This window comes from Dendrobates tinctorius, unplaced genomic scaffold, assembly GCF_039654945.1.
Source record: "Dendrobates tinctorius isolate UK_male_01 unplaced genomic scaffold, ASM3965494v1 ptg000055l, whole genome shotgun sequence".
NCBI classification, from domain to species: Eukaryota; Metazoa; Chordata; class Amphibia; order Anura; family Dendrobatidae; genus Dendrobates; species Dendrobates tinctorius.
Genome location: NW_027361723.1, coordinates 6,385,030 through 6,403,665, shown reverse-complemented (window position 1 = coordinate 6,403,665; position 18,636 = coordinate 6,385,030). Strand labels below are relative to the sequence as shown.

The window sequence follows — 18,636 nt, the reverse complement described above, 5'->3', positions numbered from 1 at the left end:
TGTCTGGCACTGTTATGTGGGTCCTCACATGGAGGCACTACCTGTCTGGCTCTGTTATGTGGGTCCTCACATGGGGGCACTACCTGTCTGGCACTGTTTTGTGGGTCCTCACATGGGGGCACTACCTGTCTGGCTCTGTTATGTCAGTCTTCACATGGAGGCACTACCTGTCTGGCACTGTTATGTGGGTCCTCACATGGGGGCACTACCTGTCTGGCACTGTTATGTGGGTCCTCACATGGGAGCACTACCTGTCTGGCTCTGTTATGTCAGTCCTCACATGGGGGAACTACCTGTCTGGCTCTGTTATGTGGGTCCTCACATGGGAGCACTACCTGTCTGGCACTGTTATGTGGGTCCTCACATGGGGGCACTACCTGTCTGGCACTGTTATGTGGGTCCTCACATGGAGGCACTAAGGCACTACCTGTCTGGTACTGTTGTGTGGGTCCTCACATGGGGGCACTACCTGTCTGGCACTGTTTTGTGGGTCCTCACATGGGGGCACTACCTGTCTAGCTCTGTTATGTCGGTCCTCACATGGGGGCACTACCTGTCTGGCTCTGTTATGTGGGTCCTCACATGGGGGAACTACCTGTCTGGCACTGTTATGTGGGTCCTCACATGGGGGCACTACCTGTCTGGCTCTGTTATGTGGGTCCTCACATGGGTGCACTACCTGTCTGGCTCTGTTATGTGGGTCCTCACATGGGGGCACTACCTGTCTAGCTCTGTTATGTGGGTCCTCACATGGGGGCACTGCCTGTCTGGCACTGTTATGTGGGTCCTCACATGGGGGCACTACCTGTCTGGCTCTGTTATGTGGGTCCTCACATGGGGGCACTACCTGTCTGGCTCTGTTATGTGGGTCCTCACATGGGGGCACTACCTGTCTAGCTCTGTTATGTGGGTCCTCACATGGAGGCACTACCTGTCTGGCACTGTTTTGTGGGTCCTCACATGGGGGCACTACCTGTCTGGCACTGTTTTGTGGGTCCTCACATGGGGGCACTACCTGTCTGGCTCTGTTATGTCGGTCCTCACATGGGGGCACTACCTGTCTGGCTCTGTTATGTGGGTCCTCACATGGGGGCACTACCTGTCTGGCTCTGTTATGTGGGTCCTCACATGGGGGCACTACCTGTCTAGCTCTGTTATGTGGGTCCTCACATGGAGGCACTACCTGTCTGGCACTGTTTTGTGGGTCCTCACATGGGGGCACTACCTGTCTGGCTCTGTTATGTCAGTCTTCACATGGAGGCACTACCTGTCTGGCACTGTTATGTGGGTTCTCACATGGAGGCACTACCTGTCTGGCACTGTTATGTCAGTCTTCACTTGGAGGCACTACCTGTCTGGCTCTGTTATGTGGGTCCTCACATGGGGAAACTACCTGTCTGGCTCTTTTATGTCGGTCCTCACATGGAGGCACTACCTGTCTGGCACTGTTATGTGGGTCCTCACATGGGAGCACTACCTGTCTGGCTCTGTTATGTGGGTCCTCACATGGGGGCACTACCTGTCTGGCAGTGTTATGTGGGTCCTCACATGGGAGCACTACCTACCTGGCACTGTTATGTCGGTCCTCACATGGGGGCACTACCTGTCTGGCTCTGTTATGTGGGTCCTCACATGGGGGCACTACCTGTCTGGCAGTGTTATGTGGGTCCTCACATGGGAGCACTACCTGTCTGGCACTGTTATGTCGGTCCTCACATGGGGGCACTACCTGTCTGGCACTGTTATGTCGGTCCTCACATGGGGGCACTACCTGTCTGGCACTGTTATGTGGGTCCTCACATGGAGGCACTACCTGTCTGGCACTGTTATGTGGGTCCTCACATGGGGGCACTACCTGTCTGGCACTGTTATGTCGGTCCTCACATGGGGGCACTACCTGTCTGGCACTGTTATGTGGGTCCTCACATGGGGGCACTACCTGTCTGGCTCTGTTATTCTTATATATTGAAGACTTGCTTATTGACATTTTGAGACCCTGTCCTAAATATTGAACTTTGGGGGCAAAAAAAGTTGCTGAAACTCCTTAACTTTCTTCAGCCATTTCTTAGTTAGTTACTTACATTCCTAATTATCGTTACATAATTTATAATTGTGAGACCTGGTAATAAATATTGTCCTTTGTTCTCATTAGTAATTTTTCCGTATAAGATGAGTTTACTCTGTTGACTCCGCGCACCCTCACATCCCAGTGTATTGCGTTGCTCAGGGCCAATCATCCAGAAAGTTCCATTTATGGCCACACTAAGGTCAACGGTACTAAAACTCCTAGCAGGAGTACTTGGGTTGTTGTGTGGATGTGCGTCACTGCGTCGCTACTGGTGCCGTTCAGTCCTCGGTTATTGCAGAGGTCGTTGCTGCAGCAGAAAACAATTTGGGAATTCCCAAGTTCATCTAAACTGCTATTAAAGCAGGTCTTAGTCGTAGAGCAGCCACGGGTTACAACCTCGTTCCCTTCGAATGGGTAACCTAAAATGTAACATAAACAATTGTCATTGGTGTTTCAGCCATTTAGTTGTATCGTCTTTTATAATAATTTGGATAAAGTTTTTTTTTTTTCACCTCCATCTTCCAAGAGCTTTAAGTTTTTATTTTCCCTTCGATATTTTCCTATGAAGGCATGTATTTGTTTTTTGCCGATTGATTTGTATTTTTTCATCTTTTAGGTATGCATACATATCTAGTACTGTCCTCTGCTTTCGACACAGGTGACCACTGCCTCCTACTTCAGATTCTCTCCTCCTTTGTCATCAAAGACCTCGCCCTATCCTGGATCTCCTCATACCTTTCTAACCGCACATTCAGCGTCTCCCACTCTCATACCACCTCCTCATCCCACCCTCTGTTGGAGTCCCCCAAGGTTCTTTTTTAGGACCCCTACTCTTCTCAATCTATACCCTTGGCCTGGGTCAACTCATAAAGTCTCATGGATTCCAGTGCCACCTGTATGCTGATGACACTCAGATCTACCTCTCTGGCCCAGACGTCTCTGTTGTCCAGAATCCCGGAGTGTCTATCAGCCATATCCTCCTTCTCCTCTCGCTTCCTCTAACTCAATGTGGACAAATCTGAACTCATCATCTTTCCCCCAGCTCAAAGATCTTCCTTACCTGACCTATCTAATACAGTTAGCGACATCCCGCTTTCCCCTGTACCAGAAGTCCGCTGCCTCGAAGTAACCCTTGACTCTGCCCTGTCCTTCAAACCACACATCCAAGCTCTTTCTACCTCCTGTCACCTCCAGCTCAAAAATATTTCCAGAATCTGTCCTAAACCCTCAATCTACTAAAATGCTTGTGCATGCCCTCATCATCTCCCGCCTCAACTACGGCAACATCCTTTTCTGTGGACTCCCTGCTAACACCCTCGCACCTCTCCAGTCCTTAACTCTGCTGCCCGACTAATTCATCTCTCTCCACGCTACTCCTCCGCTTCTCCCCTTTGCAAATCTCTTCACTGGCTCCCATTCCCTCAGCGTATCCAGTTCAAATTGCTAATACTGACCTACAAGGCCATCTATAACCTGTCTCCGCCATTTATCTCTGAACTAATCTCCCGATATCTTCCCTCACATAATCTCCGGTCCTCCCAAGACCTCCTTCTCTCCTCCACACTTATTCGCTCCTCACCCAACTGCCTCCAAGATTTCTCCCGAATAGCCCCCATCCTCTGGAATTCTTTGCCCCAACACATTCAAGTATCAACCACATTCGGATCCTTCAGACGGAACCTGAAAACCCACCTCTTCAAGAAAGCCTACAGCCTGCAATGACCCCGCTACTTCCTTCTCTCTCACCACTACTGGAGCTACCGCCTCACCATCACCGGAGCTGCTGCAACCCCCCAACCTACTGTCTCCTTCTCCACCATCCTGTAGAATGTAAGCCCGAAAGGGCAGGGTCCTCTCCCCTCTATATCAGTCTGTCATTGTTAGCTAGTTTACTGTAAGTGATATCTGTAATTTGTATGTAACCCCTTCTCATATACAGCACCATGGAATCAATGGTGCTATATAAATAAATAATAATAATGTTTTTGATGATGTTATTCTATTGTTCTTTGTGGGTGGGGTGTTAGCAATGACCTAAAAACTACAATTCTGCCATTTTTTTTATTTTTTACTGTTTTTACTTCGCGAGATAATGTTAATGTTATATTGTTGCAAAACGCTGGCGGAGCCCTGCCGCACCACAGAGCAGCATCACAGAGCATCACCACCGCACCAGCCTGGGATGGGATTTCTTGGAGGCCACCGCACCAGCCTGGACCACCAATCAACCCCTGTGAGCACTCCTCCACCTGTGCCGATCCCCCCCTGGAAAGCTGAATTCGGACTGTAAGACTGACTCCCACTAGACACATTATATTTTTTTCCCTAATTTCCTTCTGAAAATTTGGGGTGCGTCTTATAGTCTGAAAAATACGGTTATAACTCGAGCTCTTCAACATAGCCAAATGACTTGAAGACTGTTTTTTCAGGATACAATGTACTTTATGAAAATGGTAAATTTAGGTTGATATGTTTTGTGTTTATTTATAAAAAAGATATCAGAAATTTGACAAAAATGTAAAAAAAACAGCAATTTTCAAACTTTGAATGATTATCCCTTTAATCCAGATAGTCATACCACAGAAAAACATTAATAAATATTATATCGCTTTCCAATGTGTTGTCTGTGTGTAACAAAGTAACTTACATTCACGATTTTTTCCTCTCTAATTCCCTTAACCTTCTCGCTATTACAGAAATCTGGATCCAGCATTCAGACACCACCACTGCTGCCGCTCTCTCGTTTGGTGGGCTGAAATTTTCACATACCGCCAGACCTGAGAACAGACTGGGTGGAGATGTTGGTTTGCTCGTTTCATCACAATGTGCTTTCCAGGTCATCCCCCCGGTTCCCTCACTTACATTCCCTTCCTTTGAAGTCCACCTCTGTCAGACTCTTTAAGCCCTTCTCCTTACGAGTGGCAGTTGATTAACGCTCTCCAGGCTCCTCCCGCCAGTTTCTAGACCACTACGCCACCTGACATACTCACTTTCTATCCTGTGACATCCCCACCCTCATCATGGGAGACTTTAACATCCCCATCAATGATCCCCTCTCCCAATCTGCCTCTCATCTTTTTTCTCTAACTTCTTCTTTCTGCCTCTCACAGTTAACTAATTCTCCTACACATGAGGACGGGAATAATCTGGACCTGGTTTTCTCCCGTCCCGGCTCACTGCATGACTTTACTAACTCCCCTCTCCCGCTCTCGGACCACAACCTTCTTTCCTTCTCTGTCAAGAATTGTCTCCTCACCCGGGACACCCCCACTTACCACACTTATTGGAATACACGTACCATTAATACCCATCACCTTATGGACAATCTCCACACATCTTTAGCCCCCATCTCCTCCCTCTCCTATCCAGACTTAGCATTGTCACACTTCAATAATACACTGAAGAATGCCCTAGATGAAGCAGCACCTTCTACACGCAGAAACACCCGACACAGACAACGGCAGCCCTGGCACACAATGCAAACACGCTTTCTTCAGCGCTGCTCAAGGTGTGCAGAGCGGCAGTGGAGAAAATCTCTCTTATCAATAGACTTCATCCACTATAAGTTCATGCTCAAAACCTATAACTCTGCCCTTCATCTGGTCAAACAATCCTACTTCACCACCCTCATCACCTCACTATCCAACAACCCAAAACGACTTTTTGAAACCTTAAACTTCCTCCTGAAACCTAAAGTACAGGCCCTTATCACCAACCTCAGCGGTGAGGATCTGGCCACTTATTTCCTAGAAAAAATCAACCGCATCCATCAGGATATCTCAGCCCTATCTCCTCAGTGCCTGGATCCCCTTCACTGCCGCACCTCAAGCTCACTAGACATCTTTGAGCTTGTTTCAGAAGAAGAAGTTTCCAAGCTCCTCGCCTCTGCTCGGCCTACAACCTGCAACAGTGACCCCATTCCTTCACATCTCCTGCAGTCTCTCTCACCAGTGGTCACCACTCACCTGACTAAAATATTTAACCTATCTCTTTCTTCAGGTATATTTCCCTCCTCATTTAAACATGCCATCATAACCCCTTTACTTAAAAAGCCATCCCTGGACCAGAACTGCACTGCTAACTACAGACCTGTCTCTAACCTTTCCTTCATCTCTAAACTCCTGGAACTCCTGGTCCACTCCCGTCTAATCCGCTATCTCTCGGATAACTCTCTTCTCAACCCTTTACAATCTGGTATCCGCTATTTACACTCTACTGAAACTGCCCTCACTAAAGTCTCTATTGATTTAATAACAGCTAAATCGAAAGGTCATTGCTCCCTGCTGATTCTCCTGGATCTCTCTGCCGCATTTGACACTGTGGATCACCAGCTCCTTCTCACTATGCTCCGCTCTATAGGCCTCAAGGACACAGCCCTCTCCTGGTTCTCCTCCTACCTCTCTGACCGCTCCTTCATTGTATCTTTCGCCGGCTCCTCTTCCTCTCCTCGTCCCCTTACTATCGGGGTCCTGCAGGGCTCAGTCCTAGGCCCCCTCCTCTTCTCTCTATACACTGCCCCTATTGGACAAACAATTAGCAGATTTGGGTTCCGGTATCATCTCTATGCTGATGACACCCAATTATACGCTTCTTCCCCTGATATCACCCCTACCCTAATTCAAAATACCAAGGATTGTCTGTCTGCTGTCTCTAACATCATGTCCTCCCTCTATCTGAAACTAAATCTCTCCAAAACTGAACTTCTTGTGTTTCTCCCCTCTACTAACCTCACTCTACCTAACATTGAAATAACCCTGGAGGGTTCAACCATAACTCCCAAGCAGCATGCCCGCTGTCTTGGGGTCATATTCGACACCCAACTTTCCTTTACTCCCTATTTCCGATCACTCACTCGCTCTTGTCACCTGCATCATAAAAACATCTCCAGAATCCAACCTTTTCTCACCTTTGAAACTGCTAAGACTCTTACTGTCGCTCTTATTCATTCTCGTCTGGACTACTGCAACTCTCTTCTGATCGGTCTCCCTCTTACCAAACTTCTCTCCAATCCATCTTGAATGCGGCAGCCAGGGTAATATTTCTGTCCAGCTGCTTCACCGATGCCTCCATCTTGTGCCAGTCCTTACACTGGCTACCTATTCGCTACAGGGTCCAGTATAAACTCATCTCTCTCACCCACAAAGCTCTCCACAGTTCTGCACCGCCTTATATCTCCTCTCTCATCTCTGTCTATCGCCCTACACGTGCCCTCCGTTCTACAAATGACCTAAGACTAACATCCACCGTAATATGAACCTCGCATCTCCGTCTCCAAGACTTCTCTCGTGCTGCGCCAGCTCTCTGGAATGCGCTTCCCCAGACGATCAGACATATCTAGCCCCGACCTATTCAAGCGCGCTTTGAAAACACATCTCTTCAAACAAGCCTATCACATCAACTACTCAGTAAACTAACTTTGCCCTGTTCCCTCCTTCCAAATATTCTGAATCTGCACCCTACTATTCATCTGTCTCCACACCCTTCATGCACACGATAACTGCACTTGATACTTGACTATTGCACTTAAACACACGGGCTGAGGACCAGATCATGCAGCTTTATATGAAAATCTCTATTTATTATAATTGCCAGACCTGAAATAACAAGCACTTTTCACCTACTGCGTCTCCCCACCCCATTTCCTTGTAGATTGTAAGCTTGCGAGCAGGGACCTCACTCCTAATGTCACAGTTTAAATTGTCTTAACTTGTATTGAATTTATTGTCTGTACATGTCCCCGCTTAATTGTAAAGTGCTGCGGAATATGTTGGCGCTATATAAATAAAAATTATTATAATTATTATCATGTCTGCTTTAAATCAGCACCATTTTTAATATGTTATTTTATTTTGTTAGCATTATAGGATGTTTAAAAATGTAACAGCAATTTTTCATTTTTTTCCAAGGAAATTTGCAAAATTAATTTTTTTAGGGACCTATCCAGGTTTAAAGTGACTTTAGGGGTCCTGTATATTGAAATTCCCCCAAAAGTGATACCTTTTTAAAAACAGCACCCCCCCAACATATTGAAAACTGCTGTCAGGTACTTTATTAACCCTTCAGGGGCTTGTCAGGAATTAATGCAAAGTGACATGACAGGAATGAAAAAGTTCATTTTTACCACCTAAATGTCTCTAATTTCTGAACAGGCCACTATATCCAGCAGACTGTAAGGCTGCTCTTTGGCTGTGAATTGCCATGGCAAACATCAGGACCACGCGATCAAGATCTCAGGGTAACATTGGGGATAAAGAGGAAGCCCCCACAGTCTGTTAACCAATCATATGATGTAGTCACTATTGACAGCAGCATCTAATGGGTTAAGCAGATATGGTCAGTGCCAACACTGATTGTGCCTAATGTAGCAAGTTGTCAGTTATAGTGTACAGCTGATTCCCGCTGGATTGACACCTGTAGAGGGATGCTATTCTCTTATATCTCAGGTTAGTAAAAAGACGTATTGGCGGTCATTAAGAGATTATTGTGTTCTTCTTTCAATCACTCCTGTATAGGTAAACTAGAGGGAACCGCAATGGGCACACAGTCGCCCCTAAATATGCCAATGGCTGATTTGTGATATTATTTTAGGATTCGTTAATCTGTAACAGTAAAATGGCCCAATAAATAGTTTTTGATTGAAAATGTATAGATGATTTACTTTTTGTTACGCCATGCCCTGTTGACCGTAATTGGAATTAGCAATACTTTGTTGGGCTTAGCATAACTTATAATAGTTGGGAAAAGTTAATATAATATTTAATTCTAGATCATTATTATTAAATGGGGGATTAGAAGAACTATGATTTTTCAACCCAATAAAAAATTACAACAATCAAACCAAATTCTGTCACTTTTTCTTCTTCACAAGTTTTGACAAAATCCTACTAAAATAAATCTTACATTTTGGAGAATGACCATTTAATAAAACAATTTCTAGTGTTGTACATTTGTAAACAAAAACATTATAGCCCCTAATTGACTCCATTCCAAAAAATGTGAAAGGGAAATATCTATTTCCAAACAACTTTTCCTACATCAATAGAAAATGATGTAGAAGTAATCAAAATACTAAAGATGTGTACATGTAAATGCGCGGAAATTATCCGCTCTGTATTACAGCTGAGAGTAAGCCACAACAGCTCCGATACAAGCAGTTTTACCCCTTAGATGCCACTGTCAATCGTTAGTATGGCTCCTAAGCGATTAGAGAAAGGGGCTCCCGTTGTCACCCCTTCGACACTCCCACACAATCCAGGACAGATGATGGCTAAATGAAGAACATTACGGCCCCATCCACATTAGATGAAAGTCACTAAAACCCACCAATTTAAAAAATAACGGTGATCATTTGATGTGTTTTGGGCCTCCCGATTATCCTCCGAGAAAAGACAGGAATAGTAAGGATTGGGTACTTGGAATTTCAACCGTAAATCCTTATGTTTTCAGGGGACATGTGCCCGTCATCTGATTACTCATGTACGGGGGATTGCCAGCAGATTTCTCATGTATGGGGGACAGCCAGCCGATTACATATGGGGAACTGCCAGCCAATAACTCATATATTGGGGATTGCCAGCCGATTACTCATGTATGGGGCACTGCCAGCCGATTACTCATGTATAGGGGACTGCCAGCCGATTACTCATTTACGGGGGACAGCCAACCGATTACTCACATATTGGGGACTGCCAGCCAATTACTCCTATATGGGGGACTGCCAGCCGATTACTCATATATGGGGGACTGCCAGCCGATTATTTATGTATAGGGGACTACCAGCTGATTTCTCATATATGGGGAACTGTCAGTCGATTACTCATGTATGGGGGTCTGCCATCCCATTACCCATGTATGGGGGACTACCAACCCATTACTCATGTATGGGGGACTACCAACCCATTACTCATGTATGGGGGACTGCCAGCCGATTACTCATGTATGGGGGACTGCCAGCTGATTACTCATGTATGGGGGACTACCAGCCGATTACTCATGTATGGGGGACTACCAGCTGATTACTCATGTATGGGGGACTACCAGCCGATTACTCATGTATGGGGGACTACCAGCCGATTACTCATGTATGGGGGACTGCCAGCCGATTACTCATGTATGGGGGACTGCCAGCCGATTACTCATGTATGGGGGACTGCCAGCCGATTACTCATGTATGGGGGACTACCAGCCGATTACTCATGTATGGGGGACTACCAGCCGATTACTCATGTATGGGGGACTACCAGCCGATTACTCAAGTATGGGGGACTACCAGCCGATTACTCATGTATGGGGGACTGCCAGCTGATTACTCATGTATGGGGGACTACCAGCCGATTACTCATGTATGGGGGACTACCAGCTGATTACTCATGTATGGGGGACTACCAGCCGATTACTCATGTATGGGGGACTGCCAGCCGATTACTCATGTATGGGGGACTACCAGCCGATTACTCATGTATGGGGGACTACCAGCCGATTACTCATGTATGGGGGACTGCCAGCTGATTACTCATGTATGGGGGACTACCAGCCGATTACTCATGTATGGGGGACTGCCAGCTGATTACTCATGTATGGGGGACTACCAGCCGATTACTCATGTATGGGGGACTACCAGCTGATTACTCATGTATGGGGGAGTCGGAATGATAGCATTTGGGTAACAGTTATCTCGTGTTTATAGTCAGGTCTGTTGTGAGTGATTAATCATTTGCATTTCCAAATACAAAAAAGTAGAAAAAAAAGTTAACAAACCTTTTAAAACATAAAATGTTTTCCAATTAAAAATATCTGTTAAATTCGTGCACATCAATGATATGTCCACATCTTTTATAAAACATGATTTCAAAGTAATGTATTGTTTCACAGTAAACGCGGCAAAGAAATAAGAAAAATGCCAACATTGCTATTTTTTTTTGTTAAGCTTAACTGTCGAAAACTGATCCAAAAAGTCATATCTACCCCAAAATAAAACGTCATGTTACCCAGCAAAATACAAGCGCCTTCAATGAAAGATAAAAATCTTATGGGGAAAAATATATCTGAACTTTTTAAATAAATGTATTTTTTTTAAGTTTTTATATTAAAAAAGAGGTACAACATGAAAAAGACACTAGTGACTTTGGAGTCTCCAAAACCGTCCAGGCGCACAGAATAACCCGACCCCCACACAGTGACCGCTGCAATAAGAAGTCAGATTTCAGAATTGCTGTTTTTTATTCTGTTTTCCTCTTAAAAATAATAAGTTTTTCAGTACATTAAATGTAATTCATAATGGCACCAATACAAAATACAACTCAAAATGTCCGTCATATGAAGGTGGGGCTCAGAGATTTCGTTTTTTGAGGGGGATGTGGATGATTTCAGACTCACCTACGTCTGGGCTCAGCACGGTCGTCTTGCACACACTGATGGCAGCGGTGCAGTTCCTTGTGTCCGTACACTCTGAGCTGTATGTTGCATCCGGGCAGTAATAACACATTAAAGATTCACCTTAAAAATATAAAAGGCATAGAAATTAAAAAATAAAATAAGAACACCCTCCTTCCTAATATGCATTTGCTTTGCTTAAATTACATCAAGAGCTGCGTTCTTAATTCAGCAGTTACATAATATGTTATACCTCACATCTAGAGCTGCGTTCTTAATTCAGCAGTTACATAATATGTTATGCCTCACATCTAGAGCTGCGTTCTTAATTCAGCAGTTACATAATATGTTATACCTCACATCTAGAGCTGCGTTCTTAATTCAGCAGTTACATAATATGTTATATCTCACATCTAGAGCTGCATTCACAATTCAGCAGTTACATAATATGTTATACCTCACATCTAGAGCTGCGTTCTTAATTCAGCAGTTACATAATATGTTATGCCTCACATCTAGAGCTGCGTTCTTAATTCAGCAGTTACATAATATGTTATATCTCACATCTAGAGCTGCATTCACAATTCAGCAGTTACATAATATGTTATACCTCACATCTAGAGCTGCGTTCTTAATTCAGCAGTTACATAATATGTTATGCCTCACATCTAGAGCTGCGTTCTTAATTCAGCAGTTACATAATATGTTATACCTCACATCTAGAGCTGCGTTCTTAATTCAGCAGTTACATAATATGTTATATCTCACATCTAGAGCTGCATTCACAATTCAGCAGTTACATAATATGTTATACCTCACATCTAGAGCTGCGTTCTTAATTCAGCAGTTACATAATATGGTATATCTCACATCTAGAGCTGCGTTCTTAATTCAGCAGTTACATAATATGTTATATCTCACATCTAGAGCTGCATTCTATATTCAGCAGTTACATAATATGTTATATCTCACATCTAGAGCTGTGTTCTTAATTCAGCAGTTACATAATATGTTATATCTCACATCTAGAGCTGCATTCTAAATTCAGCAGTTACATAATATGTTATACCTCACATCTAGAGCTGCGTTCTAAAGTCAACAGTTACATAATATGTTATATCTCACAACTAGAGCTGCGTTCTAAATTCAGCAGTTACATAATATGGTATATCTCACATCTAGAGCTGCATTCACAATTCAGCAGTTACATAATATGTTATACCTCACATCTAGAGCTGCGTTCTAAATTCAGCAGTTACATAATATGTTATATCTCACATCTAGAGCTGCATTCTATATTCAGCAGTTACATAATATGTTATATCTCACATCTAGAGCTGTGTTCTTAATTCAGCAGTTACATAATATGTTATATCTCACATCTAGAGCTGCGTTCTTAATTCAGCAGTTACATAATATGTTATATCTCACATCTAGAGCTGCATTCTATATTCAGCAGTTACATAATATGTTATATCTCACATCTAGAGCTGTGTTCTTAATTCAGCAGTTACATAATATGTTATATCTCACATCTAGAGCTGCATTCTAAATTCAGCAGTTACATAATATGTTATACCTTACATCTAGAGCTGTGTTCTTAATTCAGCAGTTACATAATATGTTATATCTCACATCTAGAGCTGCATTCTAAATTCAGCAGTTACATAATATGTTATACCTCACATCTAGAGCTGCGTTCTAAAGTCAACAGTTACATAATATGTTATATCTCACATCTAGAGCTGCGTTCTAAATTCAGCAGTTACATAATATGGTATATCTCACATCTAGAGCTGCATTCACAATTCAGCAGTTACATAATATGTTATACCTCACATCTAGAGCTGTGTTTTTAATTCAGCAGTTACATAATATGTTATACCTCACATCTAGAGCTGCGTTCTAAATTCAACAGTTACATAATATGTTATATCTCACATCTAGAGCTGCGTTCTAAATTCAGCAGTTACATAATATGTTATATCCCACATCTAGAGCTGCATTCACAATTCAGCAGTTACATAATATGTTATACCTCACATCTAGAACTGCGTTCTAAATTCAGCAGTTACATAATATGGTATATCTCACATCTAGAGCTGCATTCTAAATTCAGCAGTTACATAATATGTTATACCTCACATATAGAGCTGCGTTCTTAATTCAGCAGTTAGATAATATGTTATACCTCACATCTAGAGCTGCGTTCTTAATTCAGCAGTTACATAATATGTTATACCTCACATCTAGAGCTGCATTCACAATTCAGCAGTTACATAATATGTTATATCCCACATCTAGAGCTGCATTCACAATTCAGCAGTTACATAATATGTTATACCTCACATCTAGAGCTGCATTCACAATTCAGCAGTTACATAATATGTTATACCTCACATCTAGAGCTGCATTCACAATTCAGCAGTTACACAATATGTTATACCTCACATCTAGAGCTGCGTTCTTAATTCAGCAGTTACATAATATGTTATACCTCACATCTAGAGCTGCGTTCTTAATTCAGCAGTTACATAATATGTTATACCTCACATCTATAGCTGCATTCACAATTCAGCAGTTACATAATATGTTATACCTCACATCTAGAGCTGCGTTCTAAATTCAGCAGTTACATAATTTGTTATATCTCACATCTAGAGCTGTATTCTTAATTCTGCTATTTTATCATGCCTTACAGTCCAGTCACACCTGGAGCTGCAAACACATCACGTATTACATTCATTCCAGGATTTGCAGTCACAAATCTGCAGATTAAATTAGGCGATAAAATTCAGTTGCATTCAGATCATAATATGGCAGTCATATGTTATGGAGGTCACATCCAGAGCTGCATTTAGAATTCAGCGTTGCTCCAGTCACACTCAGAGCTGCATCAATAATTCTTTTTTTTCTTTTACATTTCAGTTACCTCCAGAGCCGCAATCACAATTCTGCAGTTTCAGTCCCATTTTTACCATTCACTGTATTCATTTTGGCCATCATGTGATCAACGGGTGTTTGATATAAGTGAAAAAACAGCTAGGTGTTACCAGATCAGGGACGGATCTGTAATGTTAGCCGGGAGACTGCATTTCACTCCAATGTGCAGGGAAAACCCGAGAAAAAGAATGTAGAAATATAACATTTCTTAAGTTCTAAAATAGTAAAAAAAAAAAAGAGAGTACGGAGAATAAGAATTAAACAAAACCCATGGAAACCCCAGAAAATGGAGAACGTCAATGCCAGGCCAAAGTATAGAGGTAACCCCTCCAAGACCTAAAACGATGAAACACCTGTATCAAGGTAATCAGATCCCAGCCATGGGTGCGGTCCTCACCGGAGATTAGATTAAAAAGAAAACTTATTTACAATGAAAGTTACAATTAAAGTTAAAAGATAAAAAGAACCACGGGCAATGAGATTCGATACCATAGTGATAGAAAGTCCCAAAAGTTGCAGGATTTACCGTATTTTTTGGACTATAAGACGCACCCCAAATTTTCATAAGGAAAATAGGGAAGAAAAAAATTAATGTGTCAAATAGGGGTCCATCTTAAAGTCCGAATTCAGCTTACCTGGGGGGGATCAGCAGCGCTGTTGGAGCGGGGTTACAGGAGATGTTCGGTGGTCCGGCGATATGACTCTCATCCTAGGCTGGTGCGGCAGGTACGGTGGCCTTCCGGAAGTCCCATCCCAGGCTGGTGCGGCAGGTTTGGCGGAGGTGTTCGGGGCTCCGTCGGCATCTTGTGAAAGACCGGAGGCCCCACATATCCATTGCTGCAATGCCCTGGCATCTGGGAAAATCTCCGACGGGGCGGCGCACACTCAGATTGAGATCTCGGGAGACAAGATCTCTGGATGAGGTATGAGGTCTCAATCTGCGCATGCGCCTCCCTCGGTGGCCATTTTCCCAGAGGCCACCGCATCACAGCAGATTGAGATCTCGGCAACACGATCTTGTCCCGACATCTCAGGAGAAGAGATCTTGTCCCCGAGATCTTAATTTGAGCATGCGCCGCCCCCGGCAGCCATTTTCCCGCAGATTGAGGTCTGGGCAACGAGATCTTGTCCCAAGATCTCATTGCCGAGATCTCAATCTGAACATGCGTCGCCTCCGGCGGTCATTTTCCTGGAGGCCACCGCATCACAGCAATGGATGTGTGGGGCCTTCAGGCTTTCACAAAATGCCGGCGGAGCCCCACAGCACCACAGAGCACCACTGCCGAACCTGCCGCCCCAGCCTGGGAATGGAGTGTGATCATCGCCCGGCAATGCCGGACCGGGACTGCCGTAGAATCGCCCGACTCCTGCTGCTTCCACCACAGTATTTGTAAGTATATTCCGACTATAAGACACACACCCCCATTTTCCCTCCAAATTTTTGGGGAAAAGTGCGTCTTATAGTCCGAAAAATATGGTAAGTAAAAATTCTGGCGCATGGCAATTTGTCAAAATAATATCAGAAATCAGTAATAGTTAAACAACAAAATGGCAAAATATAAGGAATTAGTCATTTTCAAAGCCCTCCTGCCATCTAAATCCGTAACACCTCAAGATATCCGGATTCTGGGCGACATCTTTACCTGGAGAACAACCTCTTACACAACGCGCCATGATCTCGGCAGCACAGACTGGTTTCTTCAGCGGAATATTACAAAACATCGTTTTATAAGGCTGATACATAACAAGTAACGTAGCAGCGTCCTGCAAACCATCGATTTCAGCAGCTAAATTCATTATTTTCCTTGTCCAAAGGAAACGTCCTGTTCCCGATATGTTTTGTTACCATTTCATAATCCTTAAAAAAGTTTGTTAAACTTTATTTTTAGTGATGAGCGAGTAGACTCGCTGTTTGGGTTTTTCCGAGCATGCTCTGGTGTCCTCCGAGTATTTTGGCGTGCTCGGAGGTTTAGTTTTCGTTGTCTCATCTGCATGATTTGTGACTTGTAGACAGGCTGAATACCTGTGGGAATTCCCTAACAAACAGACATTCCACACATGTATTCAAACAGTCTAGCAGTCACAAATCATGCAGCTGAGGCGACGAAAACTAAATCTCCGAGCACGCCAAAATACTCGGAGGACTCCCGAGCAACGAGCATGCTCGCTCATCACTATTTGTTTTCGATTTTCCTCCTAAAAATGTAAAATATAAAAAATTAAAACGGAAAATGTGTTTGGACGCCCCTCTTATTTTTGAGATACAAGGCTTTTAAATAACAATTATTTTTTGCTCACTCAAGATTTGTTTAGCCATTGGGATAAATAGGAAAGTCTGTCCAAAGGGTATCTGAAGAAGACTATGATGCAGATTTTGGAGATTCGAAATTCTTGTAAACCCCAAGTTTTTTTTTTATCGTCTCTTTACTCCACACTTTCAAGTGAAAGGAGCAGGCGGCTTGCAAGCAATATCACCTGAAGAATTAAGCCTTTCCGAACCCCGAAGAGGTTAAAATAAACGACATAAGATGGAACTGAATGGACTAAATCAGCCTGGAAAATATGTTTTATGCACATATCCTACAGGAATCTTCACATTTTTATAGAAGTTTTTTCGAGCAAAAACTGAGCGGGAAACAAATCCTCAAAAACTTTGTTTCTGTTCCAAAAACTTTCTGAAGATCGATTATATTGATTTCCATGTGAAGGAGGTTTATAGAACTTTCTGCAACCAAATCCGCAGCAAACACAGAAATGGTGGATGTACTCTAAGGGTTAAAAATAATATGGGAAATGATGGGTGATGTGCGCAGCCCGAGAGATAAGAAGAAGTGTATGAAAAGAATTCTAGCAACTTCCTGTAAACTTTACTACAATGTCTCACTATTAAAAATAAAATGTTCCAAAGACTTTAAGTAAACAAAATAAAACCCCCAATATAATGGAAAAAGTCCCCAAAAAATCATCGAGACAAACGAACAAAGCAAAATAAAGTTTTCCCCAATAAATCTAAATAATATATAACTAAAACCTTAATTTCTCCAAGCTGTGAACACGGAATTAAGTGATGATTGCTAAAGAAAAATCATAATAACCAAAATGGAATTTGGACGTCTGTAAAGAGTGACGCAAATTCTTATTCTGGACATTAAAAGGCTCCGAGAAACTCTAAATGGCGGACAATGTATGAAGCCGACCTGAAGAAGAGATGAGGATAAATATCGAGAAAAACATGGATGGAGAAATCTGAAGACCCCAAACCACAAGAGTGGACATTTTAGAAATATACTGGTCAGTTTTGCCACCAAGCGCCCTCACATGAATCATCCAATGATCTTACCGGTCTTGCAAAATAAGGCCAAGGTGACAAGAAATATCCCAGTAGTTATCATGTCGAAGCTTAGAACGATGAGGTAGAACCTCGGCTCCTCTGGAAGCTTCTGAGAACTTCTGGTCTTGGAGGACCTGGCGATCTGACAATGGAGATGTCACCTCCTGTACATTGAGTGATGTGTAATAAGGAGCCGGCGCACGTCTCCGAGGCTGACAGTTAATTAACTCATCTACACTCTTGTGGGCCTGTTCTAAAATCGGCCTATTTGAAGGCAGGATGAGCAGGTGAGACATCATCACACCCTCCGGACGCCACCAGCTCCTGGCACAGAACACTCTGTAAAGTTTTCAAGTATTTCAGGTTCCTGCTTCACCCCCCTCCTCTCCAGGGCAGAATAACCGAGGTCAGGGAACTGTCAGCTTATTGCTACATGATGATTTTTAATTATTAGTATTTTTTTTTTTGTTTGCTTTTGGTGTCTCTTTCTTGGACTATTTTATTGTATTTTTTTTTTGCACAGAAATTGAAGCCAAAAAAAAAGATTTTTATGTGAAGCCATGGTGTATAATATTTTGTATGCTATGTGCCTACCATATCCGATAAAGAAAAATTGACCAAAATCGCTGGTTTCAGCTGAACTCCGCGTCCGTCTCATGTAGATGACGGACTCCGTACTTTCTATCGAAAGATGTGGAAAAAGTAAGATTCGACACATTGAATTTTAGCTTAAATTCCTGAACTTAAAGAAGATATTACCTACTCCCAGGATAGGATCTAACTAATAGATCGGTGGGGGTCCGACTATTGAGACCAGCACCGAAAGGCAGAATGGGTACTTTTATCATAAAAATGGAGCAGTAGTGTATACGCTCAACCGTCGCTCCCTTCATTCTCTACGGGGCTGCCGAGCGCGGCTCTT

General features: G+C 43.1%; 1 protein-coding gene across 1 annotated transcript; it reads right to left on the bottom strand.

Moving 5' to 3' along the window:
• Nucleotides 1-2,044: 2,044 nt before the first annotated feature.
• LOC141091676 (secreted Ly-6/uPAR-related protein 1-like) lies at nucleotides 2,045-17,970 on the bottom strand. Its single transcript, XM_073577367.1, has 3 exons — nucleotides 17,724-17,970; nucleotides 11,444-11,563; nucleotides 2,045-2,487 (listed from the first exon to the last, which is right to left on the bottom strand). Exons 1-3 carry the CDS (start codon nucleotides 17,773-17,775, stop codon nucleotides 2,252-2,254), a joined length of 408 nt encoding a protein of 135 aa, XP_073433468.1. The 5' UTR covers nucleotides 17,776-17,970; the 3' UTR covers nucleotides 2,045-2,251.
• Nucleotides 17,971-18,636: the final 666 nt, after the last annotated feature.